The sequence below is a fragment of the Salvelinus namaycush genome, chromosome 1, assembly GCF_016432855.1.
Source record: "Salvelinus namaycush isolate Seneca chromosome 1, SaNama_1.0, whole genome shotgun sequence".
NCBI lineage: Eukaryota > Metazoa > Chordata > Actinopteri > Salmoniformes > Salmonidae > Salvelinus > Salvelinus namaycush.
The window spans coordinates 50,635,696-50,662,810 of NC_052307.1; the positions used below are offsets into that span (position 1 = coordinate 50,635,696).

General features: G+C 44.2%; 1 protein-coding gene across 1 annotated transcript in view; it reads right to left on the reverse strand.

Moving 5' to 3' along the window:
* prmt3 (protein arginine methyltransferase 3) overlaps nt 1–27,115 on the reverse strand; it is a 100,078-nt gene that overhangs the window by 3,338 nt on the left and 69,625 nt on the right. Inside the window, exons 14-15 of the mRNA XM_039003633.1 lie at nt 16,861–16,911; nt 16,241–16,328 (exon numbers count right to left, since the gene is read on the reverse strand). Coding sequence (XP_038859561.1) covers nt 16,241–16,328; nt 16,861–16,911 — 139 coding nt within the window. The remainder of the gene's footprint in view (nt 1–16,240; nt 16,329–16,860; nt 16,912–27,115) is intronic.

The window sequence follows — 27,115 nt, forward strand, 5'->3', positions numbered from 1 at the left end:
CACACACACACACACACACACACACACAGTCGTGGCCAAAAGTTTTGAGAATGACAAGTATTAATTTTCACAAAGTCTGGTGCCTCAGTTTGTATGATGGCAATTTGCATTGACTCCAGAATGGTAAGATTGCACCTAAATCAACCATTTATCGGATCATCAAGAACTTCAAGGAGAGCGGTTCAATTGTTGTGAAGAAGGCTTCAGGGCGCCCAAGAAAGTCCAGCAAGCGCCAGGACCGTCTCCTAAAGTTGATTCAGCTGCGGGATCGGGGCACCACCAGTACAGAGCTTTCTCAGGTGAGGCACGCACAGTGAGGCGAAGACTTTGAGGATGGCCTGGTGTCAAGAAGGGCAGCAAAGAAGCCAATTCTCTCCAGGAAAAACATCAGGGACAGACTGATATTCTGCAAAAGGTACAGGGATTGGAATGCTGAGGACTGGGGTAAAGTCATTTTCTCTGATGAATCCCCTTTCTGATTGTTTGGGGCATCCGGAAAAAAGCTTGTCCGGAGAAGACAAGGTGAGCGCTCCCATCAGTCCTGTGTCATGCCAACAGTAAAGCATCCTGAGACCATTCATGTGTGGGGTTGCTTCTCAGCCAAGGGAGTGGGCTCACTCACAATTTTGCCTAAGAACACAGCCATGAATAATGAATGGTACCAACACATCCTCTGAGAGCAACTTCTCCCAACCATCCAGGAACAGTTTGGTGACGAACAATGCATTTTCCAGCATGATGGAGCACCTTGCCATAAGGCAAAAGTGATAACTAAGTGGCTCGGGGAACAAAACATCAATATTTTGGGTCCATGGCCAGGAAACTGCCCAGACCTTAATCCCATTGAGAACTTGTGGTCAATCCTCAAGAGGCGGGTGGACAAACAAAAACCCACAAATTCTGACAAACTCCAAGCATTGATTATGCAAGAATGGGCTGCCATCTGTAACGGGCCTCCTCCTTCTCTTCATCCGAAGAGGAGTAGCAAGGATTGGACCAAAGTGCAGCGGGGTGTGAATTCATAATGATTTATTTAACAAGACAAAGACGAAACGAAATACACTTTAACAAACTACAAAACAACAAACGACGTAGACGCACCTGAACATAGGAACTTACATGACACGAAGAACGCATGAAACAGGAACAGACTACATAAACCGAACGAACAAACAAACCGAAACAGTCCCGTGTGGCGTAACATACAGACACTGACACAGGAGACAACCACCCACAACAAACAATGTGAAACAACCTACCTTAATATGACTCTCAATCAGAGGAAACGCCAAACACCTGCCTCTAATTGAGAGCCATACCAGGCAACCCATTAACCCAACATAGAAAACACATAACATAGACTACCCACCCAAACTCACGCCCTGACCAATTAAACACATACCAAACAACAGAAAACAGGTCAGGAACGTGACAGAACCCCCCCCCTCAAGGTGCGAACTCCGGGCGCACCCCTACAACTCAAGGGGAGGGTCTGGGTGGGCATCTGTCCGCGGTGGCGGCTCCGGCGGTGGACGAGGACACCACTCCACCACTGTCTTTGTCCCTCTCCTTCGCGTCCTTTGAGTGGCGACCCTCGCCCCCGACCATGGTCCAGGAACCTTCACTAAGGCCCCTCCTACATAGAGGAGACAGCTCAGGACAGAGAGGTAGCTCAGGACAGAGAGGTAGCTCAGGACAGAGAGGTAGCTCAGGACAGAGAGGTAGCTTAGGACAGAGGGACAACTCTGTACTAATGGCAGCTCCGGACTGAGTGGCAGCTCCGGACTGGGTGGCAGCTCCGGACTGAGTGGCAGCTCCGGACTGAGTGGCAGCTCCGGACTGAGTGGCAGCTCATGACTGGAGGGCAGCTCATGACTGTAGGGCAGCTCATGACTGTAGGGCAGCTCATGACTGTAGGGCAGCTCATGACTGTAGGGCAGCTCATGACTGAAGGGCAGCTCATGACTGGAGGGCAGCTCATGACTGGAGGGCAGCTCATGACTGGAGGGCAGCTCCTGACTGGAGGGCAGCTCCTGACTGGCTGGCGGCTCTGGCAGCTCCTGACTGGCTGGCGGCTCTGGCAGCTCCTGACTGGCTGGCGGCTCTGGCAGCTCCTGACTGGCTGGCGGCTCTGGCAGCTCCTGACTGGCTGGCGGCTCTGGCAGCTCCTGACTGGCTGGCGGCTCTGGCAGCTCCTGACTGGCTGGCGGCTCTGGCAGCTCCTGACTGGCTGGCGGCTCTGGCAGCTCCTGACTGGCTGGCGGCTCTGGCAGCTCCTGACTGACGGACGGCTCTAGCGGCTCCTGACTGACGGACGGCTCTAATGGCTCGGGACAGACGGATGGCTCAGAAGGCGCTGGGCAGACGGATGGCTCAGACGGCGTTGGGCAGACGGATGGCTCAGACGGCGTTGGGCAGACGGATGGCTCAGACGGCGTTGGGCAGACGGATGGCTCAGACGGCGTTGGGCAGACGGATGGCTCAGACGGCGCTGGGCAGACGCGCATTACAGGCGGCGTTGGACAGACGGCCGACTCTGACCCGCTGAGGCGCACAGTAGGCCTGGTGCGTGGTGCCGGCACTGGTGGTACCGGGCTGCGGTCACGCACCTCAGGGCGAGTGCGGGGAGAAGGAACAGTGCGTACAGGGCTCTGAGGACGCACATGAGGCTTGGTGCGTGGTGCCGGAACTGGAGGCACTAGGCTGGATACACACACCACAGGGAGAGTGTGTGGAGGAGGAACAGGGCTCTGGAGACGCACTGGAAGCCTGGTGCGTGGTGTAGGCACTGGTGGTACTGGGCTGGGGCCACGCACCATAAGGCGAGTGCGGGGTGCTGGAACTGGAGGTACTGGGCTGGGGCGGGAAGGTGGCGCCGGATATACCGGACCGTGCAGGCGTACTGGCTCCCTTGAGCACTGATCATGCCCAACCTTACCTAGTTGAATGCTCCCCGTCGCCCGACCAGTGCGGGGAGGTGGAATAACCCGCACCGGGCTATGTAGGCGAACCGGGGACACCATGCGTAAGGCTGGTGCCATGTAAGCCGGCCCGAGGAGACGTACTGGTGGCCAGATATGTAGGGCCGGCTTCATGACATTTGGCTCAATTCCCAATCTAGCCCTACCAGTGCGGGGAGGTGGAATAACCCGCACCGGGCTATGAACACGTACAGGAGACACCGTGCGCTCTACTGCGTAACACGGTGTCTGCCCGTACTCCCGCTCTCCACGGTTAGCCTGGGAAGTGGGCGCAGGTCTCCTACCTGCCCTCGGCCCACTACCTCTTAGCCCCCCCCCAAGACATTTTTGGGTAGTACTCACGGGCTTTTCGGGCTTCCGTGCTAGACGCGTCCCCTCATAACGCCGGTTCCTCTCTCCGGTTTCCTCCGCTCTCCGAGCTGCCTCCAGCTGTTCCCATGGGAGGCGATCCTTTCCAGCCAGGATCTCCTCCCATGTGTAGCAACCCTTACCGTCCAAAACATCCTCCCATGTCCATTCCTCCTTCTTGCGCTGTCCCTTCCTCCCGTTACACCGCTGCTTGATCCCGGTGGTTCGGTGGGTGGTTCTGTAACGGGCCTCCTCCTTCTCTTCATCCGAAGAGGAGTAGCAAGGATTGGACCAAAGTGCAGCGGGGTGTGAATTCATAATGATTTATTTAACAAGACAAAGACGAAACGAAATACACTTTAACAAACTACAAAACAACAAACGACGTAGACGCACCTGAACATAGGAACTTACATGACACGAAGAACGCATGAAACAGGAACAGACTACATAAACCGAACGAACAAACAAACCGAAACAGTCCCGTGTGGCGTAACATACAGACACTGACACAGGAGACAACCACCCACAACAAACAATGTGAAACAACCTACCTTAATATGACTCTCAATCAGAGGAAACGCCAAACACCTGCCTCTAATTGAGAGCCATACCAGGCAACCCATTAACCCAACATAGAAAACACATAACATAGACTACCCACCCAAACTCACGCCCTGACCAATTAAACACATACCAAACAACAGAAAACAGGTCAGGAACGTGACACCATCAGTCAGGATGTGGCCCAGAAGTTAATTGACAGCATGCCAGGGCGGATTGCAGAGGTCTTGAAAAAGAAGGGTCAACACTGCAAATATAGACTCTGCATCAACCTCATGTAATTGTCAATAAAAGCCTTTGACACTTATGAAATGCTTGTAATTATACTTCAGTATTCCATAGTAACATCTGACAAGAATATCTAAAGACACTGAAGCAGCAAACTTTGTGGAAATTAATATTTGTGTCATTCTCAAAACTTTTGGCCACGAATGTGTGTGTGTGTGTATATATATAACAACTTAGCTAGTCTGTTTGAATGGCCATAATTTACACTAGTTTGACAGCTGGCTGAGGAAGTTGTAATTAATTAACACTTTTAATTAAAGAAAACCATGCAGATGAGGGCTGTCAGAAGACAATGCTGATTCCTCAGTCAATGGTAGTGTCCCAAATGGCACCCTATTCCCTAAATGGTGCACTACTTTTGACTAGGGCCCTATGTGTCCTGGTCAAAAGCACTAATATAGGGAATAGGGTGCCTTTTGGGACACACACAAAGTGAATGTGAATCTATTCCTTGTCTACGTGAAAATCATTATATTTCTCCTCTTCTCCGTCACAAACCCAATGAGCTGGGTCCTATCCAGAGCACACAGTAGAAAAACATTTTGTGAAAAATTATTTTACTGTCTAGACTAATGCATGTTGGCTGGGCTCACCGCTTGTGCCATCAAACCCCTTCAACTTATCCAGAATGCCGCATCCCGTTGGTGTTCAACCTTTCCAAGTTCTCCTAGGTCTGCTCAAGTGTGCACCATCCCTCATTGTTGGTTCAATAAATAACCCATAATTTAACATTGCTATCAGGAAATATTACTAAAGTGTGGTGCTGCCACTACATAAGGGGGGTGATTGTTGTGATCTTGACAACTATCGTCCCATATCAAGGCTTTCTTGAATCGTTGGTGAATGGGCAACGTCGTCGTTTTTTAAAAATCTGTATTTGGAATGTACATCAATCAGGGTTACGACCAGTACTATTACTGCAACCACATTAGTTGTACATTATATTGTCAACGCTTTGTATGCTAAGATGAATTGTGCTGCCCTACTTATAGATTTGTCAAATGCTTTCGATACAGTCGATCATTCTATCTTATTAAGTAAGTTGTCTGTGTTAGGTACTGATGCCTGTTTGTGGTTTCAGAAGACGGGGTTAAATCTGAATTTCTTGAAGTACTTAAAGGGGTACCCCAGGGTTCGATTTTGTGGCCATTGTTGTTCACGTTGTATATAAATGACATTGGAAATACTGTAAACACCTGTAACATTCATCGCTATACAGAAGACACAGTTATTTATTCTTGTGCCTCTTCAGTGCAGCAGGTCATTCGTGACCTTCAGCATGATTTTGACTCATCCAAAAATCACTTACTGATCGTAAACTAGTGTTAAACGCAAATAAAACCACGTTTATTCTCTTCTCTAAGTCTCGTAATGTTGAACCTGAGGACTTGCACTCCAAATGGAGCAAGTCTCTCACTATAAGTACTTGGGTATGTGGATTGTTGACAAGTTGTCTTTTGAAACACACATTGAAAGCTTGATAAAGAAGCTGAGATCTGTGTTTGTTTTTTATATACAAATAAATCCTGCCTCAGTTCTGAAAATAGAAGGAAGATAGTTAAAAAAACGCTTCTCCCTGCAATAGACATTTATATGCACGCGGCAGCCTCTGTTTTGAAACCATTGGACTCTATTCCATTCAGCAATACATTTTATCACTGGGGACGGTTTTAGGACACATCATTGTATTCTTTATGTGGGATGGGCCTCTCTGTCTAAGAAGAGCTGCATTCTCTTTTAACGAGTACAAACAGGTGCAGTTAATACAGGTAATGAGTGGAGAACAGGAGGGCTTCTTAAAGAAAAACTAACAGGTCTGTGAGAGCCGGAAATCTTACTGGTTGGTAGGTGATCAAATACTTATGTCATGCAATAAAATGCTAATTAATTACTTAAATATCATACAATGTGATTTTCTGGATTTTTGTTGTAGATTCCGTCTCTCACAGTTGAAGTGTACCTAGGATAAAAATTACAGACCTCTACATGCTTTGTAAGTAGGAAAACCTGCAAAATCGGCAGTGTATCAAATACTGGTTCTCCCCACTGTATACATTTTTAGCAGACATCGAATAGAAGTTGTAAATGTTGCACGCATGCACACAAAACATAGTATGTTTTTGAGGACCACACTGAAAAATGGTTGTTTAAAGTTTTCATGCGTCATCATATGCACTTTTAAACTGTACATTTTCTGTACATAAAAATAAAATCAAGCACGCATGCACACACACCTCCCTTTCCAACTTCCCCCAAGGCAGAACAACTTCCATCTATTCCCCCCAGCACTGCAGTGATGTGCACAGCAGCAGCATTTCAATCTAGTCTTCCCATCTCCCCCTTTCCACATAACTCTCTCTCTCTCTCACCCTCCTCTCTTTCTGTCTGAGAAAAGGGGGATAGCTAGAGGTGTAGTCAGGCAGTGTCAGGGGGTCGTATATCCTGAGCACCTGTCTGAGCAGTACATAAAGCAGGCCTGGGGAATTACACCCTGCTGTCTGCCTGATGCAGCTCAGCTCCTCAAGGACCTTCAGCACTAAAACACAGGGGGGGAGAAAGAAAGTGAGAGTTGGAGAGAAAGTGAAAGAGAGAGAATTCCATCAGTAAGAGGCACAAGAAGAAGACAGCGGAGTTATGGCAGGACAAAGGGCACAGAGAGGACACTAGAGTTAAAAGGATGGAAGAAAGTGAATCGCCGGCCTATCGAAACCTGCAGCAAACTCCCACCCAAGTTGCAGGTCCTCTGGTTGGTCCGAGACACAGATAACCAGGCCATGGTTTCATCTGTAAGATCATGGTACATCCTCGCACAAAGTACGACCTCGTTTCTTGAACAAACAACCAAAGTAGGCAACTGAAAAAATTATATTGAAAAAAAATTCCCTAACCCTACGAAAATCCCACCTCATCCATTTCCTAGTCATACAGAACAGAGGAGCATGACAAATGATGCTGCGTTTAATTTATTAACCTGCCAGCTCCGAGTAGTTCTCAGAGATGTTTTGTTCTGGCCCACTGCGTGCTGTTTTTCTCTCTCTAAACACCAACATCTCTTTGTGTGTGTGTGTGTGGACTCTCAGCCTCCTGTGGTTAATTACTGCACTCATACAAACACATCTCATACGCTTCCGTCTCGCCACAGATTAATCACCGGATGCACGGAGCGGAGAGACATTGGCGTTGCTGCAGGTCAGGTTGTGTTTCTCAGCCTTTCTCACCCTTAAATCAGGTGTTTTAAATCTCTTTGACAACACTCTGTAAAATAAATAAGGATGGAAGTGTGCGAAGGAAGGAAATGTGGAAGTCTGTGTGTCTTCAGGGTGACAGATGTTTGCCCTCATTGCACGGGACCACAGGGGAAAGGCTGGTGTGTGTGCACACGCTGAGATGCATACGTGTGTGTGTGAGTGTATTAGTTATAAAGCAGGTCATAGAGGTGTCATGCAGCCAGTTAATATTGTTAAAATCTCAATTTTGATTTTAACATCCCGAAAGGAGGACTGGGACTGCCCGGGTGGAGCGAACGAGTTTCACCACTACACCAATAACCTCCCCCTCTCTCTTTTAAACTCTTTCCATTTCTTAATTCCCTCTCACTTCCCAAAGTCTCTATTATACTCTCTCCATCCTCACTTCTTAACTCTTCTTAAATCAGGTTCTGTCTTACACTTAAACTCCTCCACCCGCTTCTCTTCCTCCACCCGCTTCTCTTTCTACGAGGCTGCTTCTCTTTCACAACTTTCTCTTCACTCTTTCATATTCTTTTAACTCTCACCTTTTTACTCTCTTTTCCCCTCTTAAAACGAAACTGTTCTTTCACCCTGGATGCATCCTAAATGGCACTCTAATTCCCTATAATAGTGCCTTGTACAGTGTATTTGGAAAGTATTCAGAACCGTTGACTTTTTCCACATTTTGTTACGTTACAGCCTTATTCTAAAATGTATTAAATATTATTATTTTCCTCATCAATCCACACACAATACCCCGTAATGACAAAGAGAAAATGTGTTTTCAGAATTTTTACAAATGTATTAAAAATAAAAAACAGAAATACCTTATTTACATAACTGCTCAGACCCTTTGCTATGAGGCTCCAAATTGAGCTCAGGTACATCCTGTTTCCATTGATCATCCTTGAGATGTTTCTACAACTTGATTGGAGTCCAACTGTGGTAAATTTATTTGATTGGACATGATTTGGAAAGGCACACACCTGTCTATATAAGGTCCAACAGTTGACAGTGCATGTCAGAACAAAAACCAAGCCATGAGTTCGAAGGAATTGTCCGTAGAGTTCCGAGACATGATTGTGTTGAGGCACAGCTCTGGGGAAGGGTACCAAAAAATGTCTGCAGCATTGAAGGTCCCCAAGAACACAGTGGCCTCCATCATTCTTAAATGGAAGCAGTTTGGAACCACCAAGACTCTTCCTAGAGCTGGCCGCCCCCAGCCAAACTGAGCAATCGGGGGAGAAGGGCCTTGGTCAGGGAGGTGACCAAGAACCCGATGGACACTCCACAGAGCTCCAGAGTTCCTCTGTGGAGATGGGAGAACCTTCCAGAAAGACAACCATCTCTGCAGCATTCTACCAATCAGGCCTTTATGGTAGAGTGGCCAAACGGAAGCCATGAGAAATAAGATTCTCTGGTCTGATGAAACCAAAATTGAACTCTGGCCTGAATGCCAAGCCACCCATCTGGAGGAAACCTGGCACCATCCCTACGGTGAAGCATGGTGGTGGCAGCATCATGCTGTGGGGATGTTTTTCAGCGGAGGGAACTGGGAGACTAGTCAGGATCGAGGGAAAGATGAACAGAGCAAAGCACAGAGAGATCCTTGATGAAAATCTGCTCCAGAGCACTCAGCACCTCATACTGGGGTGAAGGTTCACCTTCCAACAAGACAACGACCCTAAGCCCACAGCCAAGACAAAGCAGGAATGGCTTCGGGACAAGTCTCTGAATTTTCTTGAGTGGCCCAGCCAGAGTCCGAACTTGAACCCGATCGAACATCTCTGGAGAGACCTGAAAATAGCAGTGCAGTGACGCTCTCCATCCAACCTGACACGAGCTTGAGAGGATCTGCAGGAAAGAATGGGAGAAACTCCCCAAATACAGGTGTGCCAAGCTTGTAGCGTCATAACTCGAAAGGACTCGAGGCTGTAATCACAGGTGCGTCAACAAATTACTTAGTAAAGGTTCTGAATACTTAAGTAAATGTAATATCATTTTTTTTTTAATTGCAAAAATGTATAAAAACCCGTTTTTGCTTTGTCATTATGGGGTATTGTGTGTAGTTTGATGAGGGCAAAAAAACTATTTAAAGGTTGGAACGTGACAAAATTTGGAAAAAGTCAAGGGGTCTGAATACTTTTCGGAATGCTCTGTATAGGGGAATAGGATGCCACTTGGGACGAAGGCCATCTCTCTTTCTACGAGGGGGGGGTGGAAAATAAATGTTAACGTTAAAACAATAAGAAAAATTTTATAAAATTCCAAGTGAACTCACAATGTAGCTGCCCTGCTGCAAGAAATGGTTTGAGTGTCATGGTGCGTCCCTTCCAGAAGGTTAAGCATTGCTCCTGTACTACCAATACTGTACCTCAAATCCACCTAATTTCATTTCTCAAAGTATTGCCATACAGGAATTCCTTCATATTGTCGCTCGCCTTTCCCTGCCATTTTCCCAACTGTTAACAAAGATGAGTTGACCTCAAGGAGAGTCGACCTCCTTGCACAATTTATCCCTCGACTTCTTGCACGCCAAGATTAGATTCCACTAGGAAGATTCTGTATTTTTGTAATGGAGGAGACTGATTAGTGGCCATACTTCCGAGAACACAAACACTTGCATCTTTCATATAGAGCTAGCGAGGGAGGGAGAGTGGGGGGGGGGCACAGTATAGGCAGGTTGGCCACCAGGCAGACAGAGTCAGAACCATGCACCAGGCCTATCTATCGGTAATCAAAAACTGTATCTCGCAATGGAATGCTGTATGTAGAGAGAGAAAGAGAGATAATCCCACCACCATTGATGTGAACCTGGCTTGTAGTCAAATGGCACTTTTTTCTAGTCATACCATTCTATTCCTTTTTCTATGCTCTGAGCTGATAGAGGAAAGGGAGGACGAACGTATTTCCTGCCGCTTCCACTCTCTGTCCGCGTGCCAAACGTCACCCTAATTCCTTACAAAAGATTTACAATCTCAGACTTTTGCTAATATGTCTCCCAAAAAAGCTTGTCAAAGCCACGAGGCCTTTTATTTGCTTTATTTCTCCAATATGCCAATATGTAGATGTTTGCTTTTTGGAGTATGCCTTCCCCAATGGGGTACTATGGACACACACCTCAAACATTTCATTTATGTTTTGTCTGTCCATTCTGTGAGATATTTAACTTGTGATTTTGTTTGTAATGTCACATCCATAACGCTGTAATTACCCACGTACACAACATATTTCCAGGTGAGTTGGTCTGTTTTGAGGGTGTTTAGTATGCAGGGCAGTGCCCATTCCACCAGTTGTGAGTAATGACAGAGGCAGGTGTGTGAGTGTGTAGCCCATTTCAGCAGTAGTGAGTGTTGTGATAATAGTGAGCTATGTGTGTGCACGTGTTAGTGTGTGAGGGGGGGCATTCCAGCAGTAGTGAGTGATCACAGCCTAACTTGGGGATCTCATCACTCTGTTCACTGATGCCTAAGGAGAGCGGGTAAGTCAGCTAGCGCGAAATACAGAGAGCATTGAGCTAATTTACCTTAGCGCTGGAAGGCATTTTTGGGTGTCTGCTTGTTTGAAGAATGAAATGTGCATGCATGAGGCCAGCAGGGCGTGTGTGTGTGTGTATCCAGAGCGTTGATGGATAGAGAAGCACTACTGGAGCACTGTAGATTGTACCAAACTGGTTTACTCTTCAGTAAGATTAAATTAAGAAAAAAATAGAACAGTCACTACAAATCTCTTTCTCACTCACTCACCCACCCACCCACTCACACACAGTGTGCATATGGCAGCGGCTGCTGTTATGAGTCGGGCCAGACTGTCAGCAGATGCTAGTCGACCTTTCTACACACTCTGCAGCGTTTTAACCCATTTGAACACTGCAGAGTCTTAACCCATTTTAACACTGAGGTGTCTCAAGACTAGGGATGGGTATCGTTAAGATTTTAATGGTATTGCTACTCTTACCGATACTGCTTATCGATCCGGTACTTAAACGGTATTCTTATCGGTTCTTGTTGTTATTTTTTTACGAGAAAAAAACCCTAAACAAATTAAGAACAGAATTAACATTGCTTTATTTTCTGAAATGTAAAATAAATAAAATGAACAATTATTTACAGCAAAATAAACAGCAATGTTTTGAACAAATCACTATTATACTCTAATGTTGTGATGATGGAAATGTAAAACAAATTAAATTTTCCTGCAAAAGAAAATGCAGTGGTATAGATCAACACGGGTGGGGCATGCAGGTAGGCCGCAAAAGTTCTTAGCAGTTCTTCTGGAGAAAGATCAGGAGGAGGCTTGAGCACAAAGGTAGCTTGTTGCAATGTTTGCGAGGAGGGGCAGAGTAGCTCTCTTCTCCCACCACCACATCACAGGATCTTCAGCCATGGGGATGGGAGTCAGGCCTTTGTAGAGCTCGACGTCTAGGTCAACACGCTCGCCAAGGGTGAGGGACGAGGTGTCCCTGTCCTCCTCTGAGAACAGCTCCTCCAAGGCACGCCTTGTTTTTGGTACAATGGAGGGACTTTCTCCTCCATTTCCTCTCCTTCAGACTCCTCCTCCTGTTGCAGGTGCTCTGTGTCTGTCTGCTCCGGCTCCTCTGACAGCCCTGGTGTTGCTCCTGTCACATTGGCCTTAACAGTTGCCTTCCTCAGCCTGTCCCAGGTGGCGTCACTCACCGGCCTCCCTTTAAATCTGGGGTCCATTGCTGTGGCCTCACGCAGGAAGGCTTGAATGTCCTCATCCTGATAACTCTCGGAGAGGTTCTCCCACACCTTCTCTTTGATGGTTGCCACCAACGTTGTATCTTCATGATTCACAGTGAAGTGCTCTTCCAGTTTTTGGAGGATGGGTATGATCTGTCCACAGGTGGCATTCTTTTCACATGACACACACAGTGTGGATGTATAGAGGATTCTCAGGAGCTGGACAAACTCCTTAGCCTTATGGAAGTCCTCGTCCTTCAGACGGTCCAGGTAGTCCTTGGTCATTGCTTTTCGCAGTCATGGGTCCAAGGCTGCTGCTTGGATCACTGGATACTGCTGATCACTGGATACTGATACTGTTTTACACTGCCCTGGCTTGTGTAGTCCACTGTAACAGTGAGACAGTGGTCCTGACAGAGGCTGGTTCACCTGTCTGACGTGATGGCCTTTTCTACACCATACCTGGTAGGAATGAATGTGTCACTGAGGTAACTCCTGGAGGGGTATATTTGGGGTATATTTACCATCTCCCTATGGTAAAACAAGATAATCCATGTGTTGAATTATCATTATTGAATTATTGTGTTGTTGTGTATTGTATTGTGGAGTGATGGGACTAACATACAACCCTTTAATACTACTATATCCTAAAAATTAATACAACTCAACAGACTGTCACCTAAAGCCCTTGGACTCCACTGTTGCAAAGGGGTGTAGGCCTTTTCACTAGGTGGCACTCGTTCACCCTCTCCTTAGTCATCCTCCCACTAGCTGCCAGCGTGAAGGTGCTTTGGGCTTGTCTTTGGCTTGGACCAGCAGTATTAGAGGGAGGAGTGGGTTGGTTCATTGTAGCTGCAACTTTAACAAAAAAGTTGCAAAATCTTTAAATGGGTGATTGAATTTATGAACGCACCCATAGCTAAACAATCAGCTGGCTAATGGTTACTTTTGATCATGAACCCATGTTCTCATAATTTAGTTAACTCCGTGTGTGGGCTCTAGGCTGCTAGCATACATACCTAACGTAGATCGGGCAACGAGAGATGAACTACGAGCCTGGCAGTCAAACTGTGCATTTCTCTGCCTGTACATGATCAATTTCAATTGATGTTTGGACAGATTGCTCGTGTTTCCGCCCTTACAAGCAAAAGTCTTGATGCACTTGTCAGCATCGACTCTGGTGAAGTGTAACCACACTTTTGAACGTTTAGTTCTCTCTGCCATCGTCACTAATTAAGAGCAGGGTCTTTCTTGTGTGTGTGTGCACTGTAGCGGGTGAGAGAGACAGGCTCCGTGCGAGAGAGATCTCTCTTCTGGATTGGGAAAAGCGAAAATGCATCATAAACGAATGTCTTAATCTTATTGCAAATTAGAAACGGTTGGTGAGATAAAATGTGCAAGATAATGTTTATGTAGCAATAATAAATAGGAAATGTATTTTCTTAATTTCTCCAGTACTGAATGCAGACCCGATAACGTCGGAGCTTATCGATACTACGGTCTTTTATAATTTAGCCCCGGGGCCCGTTTAATACCGGGTTTTGGTACCCATCCCTACTCAAGACATTTCAACACCATGCAGTGTCTTAACCATTTACAATCATGGGAATTGGCCGTGAGAGAACACATTTTAACACACTGCAGTATCATAACACATTTTAACACTACAGTGTCTCAACACATCTGGCCATTTCTGGCAATGTTTTAATGCGTCTGCTTTTACACCGGCTAACTGCTGCTTCGCACCGTCATAACACATTTCAACACTGCAGTGTCTCAACACATTCGACAGCAGGACTGGCACTTAACTGACGGACGCAATGTGAACGTTGCGTTAATGTTATGGGAGCGTCAGTGGGATGACAGTCATCGTGGCTGTGGATCTGGCCAGGGCTGAGTGGTGCTTTACTTGGGGACAGTGGATGTCTAGTCCCCATAGAGGCCATTCATTACACTAGCCTCCTATCTGATGGTAGTGGGGGAAGACTGGACAGCACGGAGCTATGCTCTCATCCATCCCAACATCACTGGACACGTCCCTGATTCCCATTACGATAACGCACACAGGCCATCACATACAACACACACACCATCGTTCACGAAGTATAGTACTATACATACACAAACACACGTTCCTTGAAGTACTGTACACATGCGCGCGCGCACACATACACACACACACAATCGTTCAAAACATACTGTACATACTCACACCATTGTTCACAATGTAATGTAATGTACGTGCACACACACCACAATTCACATCATACACTTACATTCACTGCATACACACAGCTTCATACATATCACATCAGTAACAGCATCACTTCATAAAATTATATTTTAATTGGCTTAGTTATAAAACGTTTTTCTTTATATGTTCAGTTCAGTTATAAACGTTCTGTGTATTAGTACGCGCTTGCTTGAGGTAAGCTATGTCGTGACTCGACTTTAACATTAATCTGAAGACTTAATCTAATTAACTATGTTTAATTGTTCCCCGATTAAATTAATCATGTAACAATTAACTCACTATGATCTGCGGCACCACGAGAGCGGTTCTTTAAAGAGTTACCATCTCCAGAACGAAACTCAAAAAGGTATTTACCTATCGCATCTATAAACAGTCAACTTATTTGTTAAAGAAGCGATAGAGAGGGGAACAGAGACACTAAACATTGGTACATTCAGAAACGACTCACTTACAATAACCATATACTTTGCACACAAACCGCCACCCACTTTGAGTAAGAAATCATGAATGTATTTACGTGAAATGCCTGGGTTCACCGGGAATCTCTCGGTGGACAAGGTAGCCTTGGGAAGGGGGTTGGGCCTTTTCGCGGCACGCTTGTAAGGCTTTGATTGTTCAAAATGGTTCCAACAAGTCTTCTACTGTTGTCTTCCTTTGTAGTTGTCCGGTATCCGGTGAATTGCCGTGTTGTCCTGAACAGAACTACAGAGTTGGGTTTTCCTTAGATTCGCTCTTGAAGATGCTTCTTTGAAGATAGGCTAGCCAGCCGTGTCGATGGTTCCCCAGTGGGGTGATGAGAGTAGCATAATACAATGGTTTGAGCAGAGTAACAGAATGGTCCTACTTAAATTCCCTTTTGAAGATACTTTAATTAGGACAGCTAATCAGCCTTACGAGTGATTGTCCGGGAGGTGATTTTATCGTCTCCACCTCGTGTTGAGATTCAAAGTTCAAACCACTTTAAAGGTGCAGCTGCAGCTTCACGTCTTTCTGGTTAGATTTTTTTTTTCTTAACCCATTATTTATACAGTTTGCTCAAAAGGGGCAGGTCCGGCAGGCTGGCACACTCCCTGACCTTACTCCGGGCCGTAGCTACTCAGTGTGCAAAGTTATAAAAACAATTATCTCTTATGGCTTCTCAAATCACATGTCTCTCTTAACAAAAACACTTTCATCATTGTTCATATTACATGCACAACTCAGAATATGTAAACTTCAGAATTTCCATTTTAACGTCATCTTAAAATAATGAACAAAGTGACATTAGTGTTCTATAGATCGCCTCGCACCTTCCCCATGCTCTATGTTAGAAATATTGTTCCAGTACTCGCTTTTGAAAGTGTTAGAGTTTTAGCGGGAAAAAGTCTGTTGAATCGAAGTACATTCCTTTGGTGAATCTTGAGAGTGCAGACCTGAATCTTCTCCCTTGATTTACAACAGGGCGTGAGTTGTTAACCCCCCTAGTTCTTTCCTTCACCCCTCTAGAGTGAGAGGGGTCTGATTGAAGTTATTTATTGCAAACCTGATCTATTTGGATTCTCGTGGACAGTCATGACAGCTATCAGATAAAGTTTTACATGGTGTTTTTGATGACTGACTGATTAGTTTTGATCTCACCCTGTCTCTCTATAGGTGACAGATAGCTAGTGTTGCACACCCTGACTACATCAGCACCACTGACAGATTACCTGGCTCTCAGTATGATGTTCGAGGAAGATCGGCGTGTAAAAAAAAAAATAACATCACAGGTGACAGCTGGGTGTGCGTGCAGTGCACCCACAATAGACACAGAGACATGTCCATACACACACACACACACACGCACACGCACACACACACATTCAGGAAACCAGTGCTGTATGGGAAACTGACCTGCTTGTACAGGGATGGGATTTTCTAGCAGGAATACTGTCTGCTTCCAATGCGTCTTGGTGACCTGTGGCCCCGTGGAGAACATCACCTGTGATTCAAAAGCAGAACATGTTATTTAGTCTTGGGCAACAGCAATCAACATGAACTTACAACAGTGAGGAATAAGGATAACAACTCATTCCATTGTGACACTTCTATTTCTGTGGCTCATCTAAAACTTCCACAACTGTAGTAGAACATTAACCGGTCTCACACTCTTAAACCTACTAAACCCATCTTGTACATCTTGTACTTCTATCCTACTCATAGTCTTCTAAAGACTAGATGTATTTCATTCACACATTTAAAACCTTAGTTCCCATTACACGTGGTGTAGCGTTACATCTCAGCAGTTATGCTCACATTGTAGGTAAAATAGGACGTGCAATTAAAAGACTTGTCGGCACGTCCCCTGTGGAGCTTGGCATTGGCTGTTCCGAGTGGCCAGCTCCGGTGGGTGCTTACATCAGCAATCAGGAAATGCCCCGGTGTCGATTGTCTCCCAAGGATGTGGGGAACGCCAAATCGTGAATGTAATTGGGTGGCTGTTAAAAACGCAAGGGCCGCCGCATGCTGCTTACCTTGTTGCCGCAGTCTCTGTCGAAGAAAATGTCAAAGTAGCCCACGATGGCCTGGAAATGAAATATGAGAGGGTTGTTAGAATGTGATATTACAACACCACCAGGGCTGGACTTGTTTGGATAACCTGGGGCCTGTCCCAAATGGCACTCTATTCCCTACATAGTGCAATACTTTAGACCTAAGAGGCCTAGGGGCCCTGGTCAAAAGTAGTGCATTATGTGGGTCATTCTACAGAAGTGGTTAAAATGGTTTGAAAACAAATATGTCTCCAAGCTTAGGACAATTATTTACATCATGATATATTCTAATTCATTTTAAGACAATAACAAACATATTGTTAAATTAAGATATTCCAAAATCTTTGTTCAGATACACATTCGTATTGAGAGTCAAAAATGTAACACTATTATTTCAATAGAAAATCTTGAACTAGTTAGTCGTTTTTGTTAAATTATTTGTTTCTCTGAAAGTATTGTCCCCACTTTGGATGTTATTAGCGAAACACACATTAAAATACTGAAGAATGAATGCGCCTTAAGCCACACACCTCAAATCAAATCCACTTTAATTGGTCACATACACATGTTTAGCAGATGTTATTGCGGGTGTAGCAAAATGCTTGTTTCGATACAATTATAACCAGGAAATGGGATGCACCCCTTTCCATCATGGCCATATAGTGAGTGGTCTGTCTCCCAACACTTCGAAGAAAATAAGTGAAATGTAAAATTTACATCCTCAAAAATATATATTGTAGTCCCAAAACCATACATAAAGATTTACTAACCTTTTCACTTATTTTCTTCAAAGTGTTGGGAGCTAGCTAGCCATACGCTAGCTATGGGGATACATTAATGTCCAAAATAAGTCTAAATTGTCAAAACCAAAACGGTCACAACCATTTTTTTTTAGCTTTATTTCGGTTATTAACATTACTGTTTTGTTTACTGATTGTTAATCCACTGAATTTCTTTACATTTATTGAAGAAAAAAAACTCTTTTACTTTTCCCTGGAAGTCAGAGTAATGGCACAGCATTGGACAAAACCTCTCTTTTGGCCTCAAATGGAAAATGCTATACAGTGGACAAGGTCCTGACCTTAATCTCTCCCCCCACAAAGGTTACACAGCGACAGAGTGCGCGAGAAGCTTGGTCTGTGAATACAGGGAAATTTGGCCATGGGTCAGAGCCTGATGGTAAAATGCTGAAAAGACTCTTACACAACAAATGATCATCGCACTAAGCCCACTTTGGGCTCCCGCGTGGCGCAGTGGTCTAAGGCACTGAATCTCAGTGCAAGAGGCGTCACTACAGTCCCTGGTTCGAATACAGGCTGTATCACATCCAGCCGTGATTGGGAGTCCCATAGGGTGGCGCACAATTGGCCCAGCGTTGTCCGGGTTAGGCCGGGGTAGGCTGTCATTGTAAATAATAATTTGTCCTTAACTGACTTGCCTAGTTAAATAAAGGTGAAATAAAATAAATAAGCACAAACCAGATGGGATGGCGTATCACTGTGGTAGCCATGCTGGTTAAGTATGCCTTGAATTGCCATAATATGGACTTGGTCTTTTACCAAATAAGGCTATTTTCTGTATACCCCCCCCTACCTTGTCACAACACAACTGATTGGCTCAAACGCATTAAGGAAATAAATTCCACAAATGTACTTTTAACAAGGCACACCTATTCATTGAAATGCATTCCAGTTGACTACCTCATGAAGCTGGTTGAGAGAATGCCAAGAGTGTGCAAAGCTGTCATCAAGGCAAAGGGTGGCTATTTGAAGAATCTCAAATAACACTTTTTGGGTTACTACCTGATTCCATACGTATTATTTCATAGTTTTGATGTGTTCACTATTACTCTACAATATAGAAAATAGTAAAAAATAAAGAAAAACTCTTGAATGAGTAGGTGTTCTAAAATGTTTGACCGGTAGTGTATATCTATCTACATGTCACAGGATATGGACACAAAGGTAAACCAAAATACATTATTTCTTGAGTGGGTGCTAAACCTTTGGCATCATCCCACAGCTACTGTGTGGGCAGTCGTGGCTCGCTGTGGAGGGGCAGTACTCAATAGAACCAAGGGTCCCCTCTCCGCAACCTCCCACCTAAGAACAACATGGAGCCACGGTCCCATGTGGTACACCTCCCCTCGTCTCAGAGGCCTGTCGCTTCACAAAATAAATAAATTACTTTTTGGCCGTCCCTGACAATACTGGGCATATTTTGCTGACCGGCTGAAACCGGTGTGTTACACAAAATAAGCAATGTCGGCTTTTCAATGTGGTGGCTACTAGGTCTAAATCAGACACAGCCCGTGTATTGTAAAGTGAGAGTCATTTCATGATGAATATAAACCCTTGTGTTTGTGCATGTCTTATTGTTTGTATTGCTCTTAAAGGGTAGGCCTGTGTGTGTATGTAATGCCGTGGGTATTCTTGAATGGTATGTGTGTACAGTATAGATGTATATTGCACAGCCATTTGTGAATAGATCATCATTTTGTAATTACACTATTTCTATGAATTCATGGTGGGTGTTCATTTCAGAATCCAAATACATGACTGAGCCTTAAGCTATAAACAAACACTTGAGTGAAAAACAATTCACATAACTAAGCAAATTGAAATCTCAGTCTCTCACACACACACACACACACACACACACACACACACACACACACACACACACACACACACACACACACACACACACACACACACACACACACACACACACACACACACACACACACACACACACACACACACACACACACACACACACACCCTAGAGGTGACTGTTCTCTTTAGATGTGTGAGGTAAAAACGACCCCCTCAGGCCAGTTTTCCTCTTGTTTCTCCCCCAACTGAAGGAAGAGAGTCACTCTATCAATCTCTAGAGCGCACTTGTAGTGGCAATGATGCGGAACTAATAGCTTTTAATCCTGCCGCAGCTGACAATTTGGATGCCGGTTCTCGCAGACAAAGGACCAGAATCAATGCAAGGGGAGAGAAAGAGCGAGCAATGGGAGGGAGTTTTAGACACGGAAAAGAGCATGGCAGAGAAGGAAAAGAGAGAGGGGAATAGAGAGACAGTGAGTGTGAAATAGTGAAGGAGTCATGACAGCTTACTTCTGAGAGGGTGGTGGTTGAACTTGGTGGGCCATGAAGCTAAAATATCCCTCAGGCACAGCAATCCTTGAAATGAGCGAGACCTTATCCTTAGTATTTACACCACACATCAGTATTAAAGGTGTGGTTCAACACACCCTGCTCAGGAACTTCATAGCAAGTGTGAATGTGTGCCCCGAGAAAAGGAGGTTGGACACACACACAAACAAACCGGGGGTCCATACTTCATAATCACTGGGCCGTCATCGACTCCATGTTCCACACACTCAACGCCGCGTTCTACAATCAGCCTTTATTGATTCAGACAGGCAGGGGCGGGAACCTAGCACTAGCACCGAGCCAGACTGGGAGAAACGTCCCAAAGTGGGAAAAAGGAGCATGTCAACCCAACGCAATTATGGCTTTTAATGAACGCCACAGGAACGCTCAGTCGCGAGGTAATTGGGAAATTAGGCCTAATTGCTTGTCAGACCGAGTGGATTCACCTCTCGCTCGTTTTTTGAGGTAGAGATCACCCTCGGCTCTCGTCGCCGTTGACAACGCCTCATAAGCGGGATTGATTGTCACCTCTGCGTTGTTTTCAACTTTTTCGACGGGAGAGAGCGAGAGGAAGTCCATTAGAAACAGTCAAAGAAATGAAACTTACAAACATCTCATATTTTGTTCTATGTTTGGAAATGTCTGGTGAGTTGAGGGTTCAACGTTATAAAGCGCGAGATCACAGGTTGCATTGGCAGCACTGCTCTTACCTGAACCCAAGTCTCTAGAATGCTTAACTTTCATAATCCTCACAAATACACTCTGCCTGAACAAAACAAATCAGCAGCCTCTTAATACAGACAACTAAACCTTAGACCTGATAAATATACTGTCTAAAACTACTCATGACGAATTGCTCAACACAAACGACTAAAAGTAAACCTCATTTTGTTAACAATGACTGCCTTATTCCAGACCATAGGTTGGCCTTCATTCGACTGGATAAGAGGACTGTTGAAATTGAGCAGTGATTTAGACTAGGCAGGATAGTCGCAGTGAAGCTCTGGAGCTCCGTAAGAGAGAAACAATCATCTCGACAACTAAAATTGACTTTATGATCCATATAAAAAAAAAAAACACTAGAAGGAATCAACGATCTTCAGCTCTGGAAGGGACTGAAAAATAATTACTTACTCAGAATACGATTACAAAAAAAACATATGATACTGTTTCAATTCTATTTAAAAAATCCTACAGATACTGTATTTCTGAAAAATGTAATGGCATGTCAGTACAGAATGTAAAATGGAAGAATGAAAAAGTGAAAAGGAAACGCTTCCAAACTGGGATAAATAGGCTTAATTCCAGCTTAATCAGCTCAAAGCTTCATTGCTACAATTTGAAACACCAAAGACTGAAGCAGAGTATGGGCTTAGTTAACCATGGTGGGTAGCCAAAAATAAGACCCCCACAATACTACAGCCCACCCACCTCTGCATAGGTTAGGGAGAGAGAGAGGGAGGGAGAGAAAGTGGAAGAGGCCAGGAGGGAGTGAGAAAGGGGGACGTTGAATGAGAGAGGAGGACTTACGGGGGGGGGGGGGGGGGAAACACAAACTGCGAAAACGGGACAAATCAAATGAGCGCTTTTTATTTTCATCAGCGTTTAGCCTTCGGCCCGGGATCTGTCGGGGATAAGTGATGACAGCGGGCTTTCCGGCGGCCCGCTCTGGAATGCCGCCACATTCCGGACCCCCGTTCCCAGGGAAGAGGGGGAGAAAATTAATAATTATCATCACGGATAACACCAACAGGGAGCAATTCATCATCACTCCCCTTTTGCCCGACTGCGTGTCGGCACGCCACGTGGCTCGACCAGATACTATTATACAGCAGGGGGAGGAGAAGTGTGAAAGGGGGGGATGGGGGGACTGGAAGGGGGGGAAAGGAGCGAGGGCTAATACGCTTTTGATGGGGTTTATCCAGGCGTGGAGGCCTCCTCCACAGCTAACTCACGGGAGGGTTAGTGTGAATGTGCCCCTCCTCCTATCCACCCCTCTCTCCAGGCCCCAGTCAGTGCACTGCTTGGTGTGTAGTGCAGAACACAGCGCACCTACCTCCCTACACTACTCAGGCCTGCTCCCTTCTCCCACTGTTCCGCCGCAGTGCCTGCACACATACACACACACATTGGGTAGAGAGCAGGAAATGTGTGATTCCAGCGGCTCTCACACATGCTGAAATGAGTATTGAGGAGAATGAGCAGTTTCTACTAGATTCATTCTTGGACCAACAATGTCAAATTACTTAGTGATGTGTGCATAACCAAAATGAAAATGTCTACTCTACTCCACCATTTTAACAAGATACACATTAAGTTATGTTATTTTTCAGTTATTCCCCATACTTGTTTCAACTATTTAACACCGTACTTCATTATTCTAATGACAGGTGTGTATAACGCGGGTGTTCATGGAGGCCAAACAAATACATTTACATGTTTACATTTTTGTCAATTAGCAGACGCTCTTATCCAGAGCGACTTACAGGACCAACTAGGGTTAAGTGCCTTGCTCAAGGGCACATCAACATATTTTTCACTTAGTCGGCTCATGGATTCAAACCAGCAATCTGTCGGTTGGCCCAACGCTTTTAACCGCTAACCTAACCTCCGCCCATCAAATTATACAATAACTTCATGGAACGTAAAGCGGGTCACATTTGAAGGGTTTTCAGATTTTGCGTTTCTACACGAGACTCAGTTGAGAACATGTGACCACTTTAGGATTCGCAAAAACTGGGTTGGTCAGGTGTTCCACTAGTAAATCAAGAGGGGCTGCCATTTTTGGGTGATATTTTGTTTTAGCTGCTATATGCAATTTAGATTACTACTCACCAATTTTTGTTCTTGACAGATCATTACGAATAACACATTTTCTTCAGAAATACAGCCCATTCGGAAAGCATTCAGACCCATTTACTTTTTCCAGATTTGTTACGTTTTTTAGTTTTCACCTGAAAACCTGAAGCAGGTTTTCATCAAGGATCTCTCTGCTCTGTTCATCTTTCCCTCGATCCTGACCAGTCTCCCAGTCCCCGCAGCTGAAAAACATCCCCACAGCATGATGCTGCCACCACCATGCTTCACCGTAGGGATGGTGCCAGGTTTCCTCTAGATGGGTGGTTTGGCATTCAGGCCAGAGTTCAATCTTGGTTTCATCATACCAGAGAATCTTATTTCTCATGGTCTGAGAGTCCTTTAGGTGTCTTTTGGGCTGTCATGTGCCTTTAACTGAGGAGTGGCTTCCGTTTGGCCACTCTACCATAAAGGCCTGATTGGTAGAGTGCTGCAGAGATGGTTGTCCTTCTGGAAGGTTCTCCCATCTGCACAGAGGAACTCTGGAGCTCTGTCAGTGTGACCATTGGGTTCTTGGTCACCTCCCTGACCAAGGTCCTTCTCCCCCGATTGCTTCGTTTTGGCCGGGTGGCCAGCTCTAGGAAGAGTCTTGGTGGATCCAAACTTCCTCCATTTAAGAATGATTGAGGTCACTGTGTTCTTGGGGACCTTCAATACTGTAGAATTTGTTTGATACCCTTCCCCCAGACCTGTACCTCGACACAATCCTGTCTAGGAGTTCTACGGACAATTCCTTTGACCTCATGGCTTGGTTTTTGCTTTGACATGCACTGTCAACCTTATATAGACAGGTGCGTTGCTGTTCAAAATCATGTCCAATCAATTGAATTTACCACAGTTGGACTCCAAGTTGTAGAAACATCTCAAGGATGATCATGGAAACAGGATGCACCTGAGCTCAATTTTGCGTCCCATAGTAAAAGGTCTGAATACTTATGTAAATAAGGGACCGTTTTTTTTTTAATACATTTGCAAACATTTCTAAAAACCTGTTTTTGCTTTGTCATTATGGGGTATTGTCTGTAGATTGATGAGGGAAATGTTTTTTAAATCCATTTTAGAATAAGGTTGTAATGTAACAAAATGTGGAAAAGGGAAGGGGTGTGAATACTTTCCGAATGCACAGTATGCTATGTGTTAGGCATGGCGTTTCCTACACCATACAGACATGCAAAAAACATGCAAAAAATTATCCCGAAACCCCAAAAGTGTATTTATTACAGATGTAGCGATAGTTGAGGCCTAAAAGTTTAGATGACCTTGAATAAATTCAACAAACTTGTTAATAGTGACCCTCAAATCACAGGGAAAGATGAATTATGACCAGTGCCTTCCGTTTGAATATTCAAAAAATGTGTTGATGTAATTAAAATAAAAACGAGGGAAAGATAACTCTTAGTGACTTTTTCCACATTTTGTTGTGTTACAGCCTGAATTTAAAATTTATTAAATTGTGATTGTGTCACTGGCCTACACACAATACTCCATAATGTCAAAGTGGAATATTTTTTTTAAAGACATTTTTACAAATTAATAAAACATTTAAAGCCGAAATGTCTTGACTCAGTAAGTATTTAAACCATTTGTTTTGGCAAGCCTAAATAAATTCAGGAGTAAAATACATTGCATGGACTCACTGAGTGCAATAATAGTGGTTAACATGATTTTAAAACGACCATGTCATCTCTGTACCTTACATATACAATTATCTGTCAGGTCCCTCAGTCAAGCAGACTTATACACAAAGCCCACAGACCGCAATACCTTGCTATGTGCAGATAGTATGCATCCCCTTCCCCTCAAGAATGGTCTACCACATAGCCAGTTATGCAAGGTTAAACCAATCTGTGGCCACCAGACAGATTCTGACAGCAATGCACAAAAAAATGACAGATACATTCTAAATGAGAGGCTACAAGGACATAATATTGATGCTGCAATGATGAAAATATCTCAAAAACCAAGAGAGGAATTACTAAAAACTCAACCAAAGAAAAACAACGCAACCGTTCGGAGAAAATGAAAGCCACCCTGAAAAAGCACTGGCATATTCTGCAATCAGACAACAACAAAAAATTGCACACCTCTTCAAGGAGCCCCCACTGGTAGTCTATAAGCGTGGTCACAATATTGGAGATAGCTTGGTGAGATCCGACATACCCCCTGAGCCCACTCAGACACTCTTTACACACATTCCAAATGGGAACTACAAATGTGGTTCATGCGCACAGTGCAATAGCACTATAAAAACATCCTTCAGACACCCCACATACAGGTTGAAGAATCCGTTAGGGATATCAACTCAATGAAAGAGCAAGGGAGTAATCTATATCATCACCTGTTCATGTGGAAAAGACACATGGGACAAACAAAAAGACAATTAAAACCACGCATAGCTGAACACCGCAGCTCAATCAGGTGTAAGAACATTGACTATCCAGTAGCAGCTCGCCATCCAATCTCCTCCCTCAAATTGAGGATGTTGCTCTACCAAGGAGAGGAGGTAACATCGAGATCCTACTACTACAAAGGGAGGCCTACTGGATATCCTATCTAAAAACATTGACCCCTGGTGGTCTGAATATTGACTTTGATCTCAGGCCTTTCTTATGAACAATTCACTCTTTTATGAACATGACTTATAAATTGATATATTCTTTCTAGAGCTTATTAGGGTACACCTAATACGTTCCCTCAGTTGATGATTCTTATTATGCATTAAGGTTGAACCAAAAGATTACATGTAACAAATAAAAATGAAATAGGAAACAATTAAATATGTGAAAGTGAATTAAACAATAATGTATGCTGATGCTAATATTATGTACAATATTCAATTATGTTTGCATATGATAACAATAGCCTAATATATTTAATATGCCATAAACTATTGTTATTGAACAGTTTCACTCAATTCATTCTAATTAACTGAATCATTATGACACACCCCTCACTATTGTCATTGGTTGCACTAATTGCACCGTTTGTCTACATAACCTGGTTCAAGAATTCATGACATCACCCTGAAAGAGGCACAAAAATTACTGGATGTTTATATATGGAGTGTGCGGCTCAAATTTTTATAGTTCAATAGCAATGAATTTCAAACACAGATTCAACCACAAAGACCAGGGTCTGGACTCACAAAATACTAATTACAAAAAATAAAAATAAGTTTAAGGAAAAAAATTGGAAGTTCCAAAAATGCAATTCCTCAAAATGTTCTTAGGAATTCATAGTTTTTAGGAACATCTTTCTTTTGAACTTAGTAAATATCTTATGTTGCATTGACATTAGTGATGTGCTTGAAACCAATGGGATGATAGGATTTGGCCCATTTTATTATATTTATTTTTTTGCTTTATGTCTCAAGAATAAAACATTTTTAGTTGGCTCGCAAACACTTTACACACACACAAAAAACTATATTTTTCACAAATTATAGCCATCAGACAAGCTACAGCGAAACCAAAAATGGATAGCCAAGGAAAGCGCAATAAAAACTAAAGCAAACAAGAGCATGAAGTGATGGTGGAGGAAATAGCAGCCAGGAAAAGGTTGCTGTTGGGGAGACTTGATAACGGCGGGGTCACTGCAGAGACCAAAAAGAGAGGAAGGGCGAGAATGGCCGAGTCGGTCTATGCCGTCGGGTTTTTACATTTTTTATTTAACGAGGCAAGTCAGTTAAGAACAAAATATTATTTACAATGACGGCCTACCAAAAGGCTGGGATTACATTATTATTATTATTATTTTTTTTTTTAAATAGGACAAAACGCACATCATGACAAGAGAGACCTTAATCAACAACATCGTATGGCAGCAACACATGACAACACAACATGGTAGCAGCACAAAACATCGTACAAACATTATTGTGCATAGACAACAGCAAAGGGCAAGAAGGTAGAGAGAACAATACATCACCCAAAGCAGCCACAACCGTCAGTAAGAGTGTCCACGATTGAGTCTTTGAATGAAGAGATTGAGTTAAAAACTGTCCAGTTTTAGTGTTTTTTGCAGCTCGTTCCAGTCGCAATCTGCAGCGAACTGAAAAGAAGAGCGACCCAGGGATGTGTGCACTTTGGGGACCTTTAATAGAATGTAACTGGCAGAACGGGTGTAGTATGTGGAGGATGAGGGCTGCAGTAAGTATCTCAGATGGGGGTAGAGGGGTCTAAGAGGGTTTTATAAATAAGCATCAACCAGTGGGT